This window comes from Bombus affinis, chromosome 3 (genome assembly GCF_024516045.1).
Source record: "Bombus affinis isolate iyBomAffi1 chromosome 3, iyBomAffi1.2, whole genome shotgun sequence".
Lineage (NCBI taxonomy): Eukaryota > Metazoa > Arthropoda > Insecta > Hymenoptera > Apidae > Bombus > Bombus affinis.
In genome coordinates this window covers 13,887,130-13,891,771 of record NC_066346.1, presented here as the reverse complement: position 1 = coordinate 13,891,771, position 4,642 = coordinate 13,887,130, and the positions used below count along the sequence as shown (strand labels likewise).

General features: G+C 36.0%; 1 protein-coding gene across 1 annotated transcript; it reads right to left on the bottom strand.

The window, feature by feature from the left end:
- Nucleotides 1–314: 314 nt before the first annotated feature.
- On the bottom strand, nucleotides 315–4,369 carry LOC126914781 (uncharacterized). The gene is made up of 3 exons (XM_050719194.1): nucleotides 4,347–4,369; nucleotides 2,038–2,204; nucleotides 315–1,123 (listed from the first exon to the last, which is right to left on the bottom strand). The coding sequence occupies exons 1-3, from the start codon at nucleotides 4,363–4,365 to the stop codon at nucleotides 854–856; spliced, it is 456 nt and encodes a 151-aa protein (XP_050575151.1). The 5' UTR covers nucleotides 4,366–4,369; the 3' UTR covers nucleotides 315–853.
- Between the last annotated feature and the right edge of the window lie 273 nt (nucleotides 4,370–4,642).

Sequence of the window (4,642 nt, the reverse complement as noted above, 5' to 3'; positions counted from 1 at the left end):
TTGGGTTTTCCCAAAAATTTCTTTCGTTTTATAAGGAAGTGACAGATGCACATCATTTTTTGTTTTACATTATGATCCATTTTGTTCTATTAGTAGAAAACGGATCATACAAAATTCAATAAAATAATATAAAAGAAAAAATGTTGTGCATCTATTATTTTCTTATAAAACAGACAGAGACTTTTGGAACAACCTAATATGTTTCTCATTGACATCCTTGGGAATTAAGTAGAGGATAATGGAAAAATGGAAATCGATAAAAAGTATTTATTATTATATCGAGAGTTTTAATGAGTTTTTTTTTTTTAGAAAAGTTTGTTACTTTATACAATTTATTGGTAGTGTATTGCTATAACAATTTTTCTAAAATTTACAATTTAAATTACATTGGTTCGTTGAACGATCGAGTAATAACTTAGCAGTGTTTTAAATCTCATTCTCGTAGATTTGATTGTATTTGTAATTATTATAATTATGAGCATCGTATTCTTAAGAACATCCCCTTTTTACATTATCAATTGTTCTTTGATTTATCGACATCATTAGAACGAGAACATCATTATTATTTTCTTATTTCTGAGCTTCGTATTATCGATATCGTCGTAATTTTATTGACTTATTAATCAATATTCATCGTAATATTATTATGAAACACATAAGGAATGAAACTCCATGTACACATTTATAAAATGAAAACAGCATTTTCATTGGTAATGCGACAAATCTTATGTATCGTGTTGTTGTGTAATATTACAGTGTATGTTACAATGTACGTATAAACGGGTTAATGGAACCAATTATTCTCATCGGCGACTAAAATGATTCACGATCGTGTGTTACTTCGTCTGCAATGTCAGGACGGATACATGATAATTGTTAATGTAATTTGTAATACTAAAGCTAGAAACAGATCGATCCCTCTTATCGTCAGATCGTTCGCAGCACCGGTACCGATATTGCAAAACGATTTCTCGCAGCAAGTGGTGCAAGCGGAGAGTTTTGTACGTTCACCGACCACTATACATCCGGAGTCGCATTTGTTAGTACACTTTCTATCCACCGACCAAGTTTGTGGACTAGACGTTGAATCTTCGGTGCTGGTAGTGTAAGAAAATCGCTTTACCTGAAGAGAAAGAAGCAAACGTGAAAGGAATATTTGCAGATTTTAAACTTTCACGATGTTCGTTATATGACATGTCCTAGCGGATCGCAAGAGACACTCGTACGCTAAAATATAGTATTTCTTTTAATTTTAATGTACGAGTACGAGCTCGTTTTGGGCGGCATTAAACCACGAACTTGATAGTATCGAGCGAAAAGAGAAAAAAGAAGACTGAAAAGAAAAGATGAGAAAGAATTCTACATGTACGTAGAATGAGTCTTGATACTAAAATTAAATTAATATTTGCAACAATTCCTTGTTTCACTCTGTATGACATTTCACATTGGAACTTGTAACGAACACGAGTGAGTGTGAACGTAACATATTTTTAGTCAAGGGAATATCAATTTTCCAGAATATCTCGCATCATTTCCAGAGAATACGGCTCGTTCATTGTTAATTCGGTCGGTTAATATCGATTACGGATTTCGTAAAATTTTTGCCGTGTATGTGCAAACTGTACAATTATATCATATCCAATATCATTGTTGATTACCAATAAATAAGAAGAACAAATAAAAAATTGCATTTGCATATTCCCTCAAATGTGTAACCATGTACATATGTTCCTATAAAGCGGATTCAATTTCAATAAAGTACGTAATTATTATGAAACTGAATTGATCGACTATATTGAACATTTCCAAACACTAAAATCGCGTTATGAACGAAATGAAACTGTGGCTCTATCTTGAACAGCCTTCTCTCGCTCTCGTGTTGACGATAACTAATATCGCTTTTAGCTAGCTGTTTGCTATATTCTGTTTGCTTTAAAAGCACGCGATCAAAGCAAAATATCAAACATCTGCTGAAACACGTGTGTGACCTGTGTATAATCAACAAGCGTTTGAATCGCTGTTATCATTTGTCATTACCATACAGGTCCTTTTATCACCAGTGCACTTGTGCCCGAAAGTGGTGAAGTTTCCGGTCAGATTGGCGCATCTCTCTCCATCTTCCATTGTATCACACTGATGACACCATAAATCGTTTGCTCGTTCCGACGCTGCGTGAGTTCGATGTTCCGTAGTTAACAGTTGGCCTGATCATCGGACACAATCAACCGACAAATACGTATTAATTAATAGAAATCGTGATTTATCCTAGATTTCTAAAGATTATTAAAATCGACTTAGGAATCGGACGTAAGACGTTGGGCAAATCGTTGTCTACTTTTTAATGCTTCGCATCTTTCTCTCTTTTATTTCTTAGAAATTACTTCCTTCTACTTCTTCCTTTCTTTCATTTTTCAAACAAATGTGTCGTGCTTTCATTAACGTCAGATTTTTGTACATTTTTGTACAAATAAATAGATATTAGTCTTGACATTTACAGACACATCGGCGATATGCGTAAGATGAAATTTCGTCGCGTTCGTTGACAAGATTGCTAGGAAGATTGCGGAAAGGGATATCATCGAGGAAATCGTCTAATAAGGTGAAACATCGGTTTAGGTTTCTTATTTAGAACGGAATTCTTCGGATGTTTAGCTTTTCCGTCGAATAGCGTCTCTAACGATATTTCGCCAAATTTTCCTGCTGTTCTTGCGATACGTCCGACGGTAAGACTTGGCAAGCAAAATATCGTAAACGTATCCGGAAATTACGAAAAATTTATTTCGATTTATTTCAATTAAACGTATTCCGAGAGCAGCAAACGTATTCCTTATCCATTGGCAGGTAATCAACGAAATCATACACGGGTACTTAAAAATACCTACAGTTATGAAAGATATTTCCAAGTTCGGAAAAACGCTTCCACGCAAGTTTGACCAATCGTACCAATCCTCTAGAGTTTCAGCTTCTTAACAGATTGGATCATCTCCGAAGACTAAACAGACGGTATACGACTACGTTTGCATCTACACGACAATTGGATCTACGCAAGACTGCAGATTCGATATCCACGAAATATTCTATGTATATTTCATGAAGTTAAAAATTATACTGTTTTATTTCACATCTGGTTCCAATAGAATAAGATGGATTAAACGTAATTCAATAAAATAATTTAAAACAAAAAATGTTGTGCGTCTATTATTTCCTTATAAGATAAAAGACACTTTTGGGACGGTCTAATGTTAAAAATTCTCTGTGAAAGTTGATTGTAATATTCTTCTTATCTAAAGAAAAAGAGAAAATAGAAATAGATGTATTCAGTATGAATTATTTATTTTATACATAGGAAACATAGGCAAGACGGTAAATGAAAAAGGTAGCCTCGAAATGAGAATTCATCGCGAAGCTTATCACGGAAGAAAAGTCAATTAAATGCACCGTGTACGATGATCGTTGTTTACACGATTCGTAACACAAATGGCTAACACCTACGAGTGAAGGCTTCAACAGGTGCACTTTCCTCTATATGCAGTTTATATGTAGAGGAAGATCTTCGCTATAAATAGACGAAACATCGTTCCTTCAGACATCTAGTGAAAACTCCCTCAACGAAACACGCTCCTAAAACGCAACTTGCTCGTAAAACAAATAGGGCCATGTAACTGAAAGGAACCTCGAGAAAGAAAGAGAAAAATGGGAAGAAACAGAAACTTCCATTTTCCATTACAGAAACGCTCTTTGTTGAAAGAAAAATTCCTCAAATTAAAAATTCCTCAAATTAAAAATTCTCAAAGACGAAATACCGCCATTGTCTATCCTGGCAAATTATCTTCCGTCTTAACCAGTTACCTACTCTTGACGAGTATACTCGTCACGCGTAAAAAGCAGTTTTTGCTGTTTAAACTGCAATTTCAGCGAAAACTAAAATATATTCGTAAATTTGAAGACGTTTCGACCATTTGGAAGCCAGGACCAGGTAAAACGAACAAATGAAGAGATATAAATAATTATTATGAAAAAACTATAATACAGCGTGAACAAAGTAGTTGTTCTGTCCTTTCTAACGCATTTTAGTCGCATTAGTCGCAACGGCTAACTGGTCAATACATTGTCGAGTCGATCAACTTTGGTATTCCGATCGTATCGACGTGAAAATCGGCGTGACGAATAAGGCGCAAGAATCGTTTTCTTCTCTCGCAAATACCGAAGATGGACAACGCGTATCGGCGAATTTTTAATTTCAGAAAAATGTAATTTGATTCGTGGCGAAACGTGTGAGAAACGCGTCGAATTAAAGAGGCGAAGGTTTAAGCAGCCCGACAAAGCGAGTGAAATGCGAGGCTTACCATTGATGCTTACGACCATGGAGATAGACACGACGATCAGGAAGTACGTGACAGGGTACATGTATCGGCCATGTTGATAACGTCTAGCGCGTCACATTCGAAAATAAATTCGGCTGATGTCATTGGCGCATTGATCGCATGCTGGTGTATGGCGGCGAGCGCGTTGCGACGCAAAACGAGCGGATTTGGGTACAATAGGCAGCCATATTGAGAATAGCCGGAGTCTGCGCTGGATGGGTACAGCTGCTCCAGAAACCTTGAAGCCCAAGGAAAATCAATATCCATGGCAGCCGGAA

What these genes read in the sequence shown, in the direction of transcription:
- LOC126914781 (XM_050719194.1), bottom strand. An exon ending in GTGATAAAAGGACCTGTATG is followed by an intron (nt 1,124 to 2,037) that starts GTAATGACAAAT and finishes CTTTCTCTTCAG; the next exon opens with GTAAAGCGATTTTCTTACAC.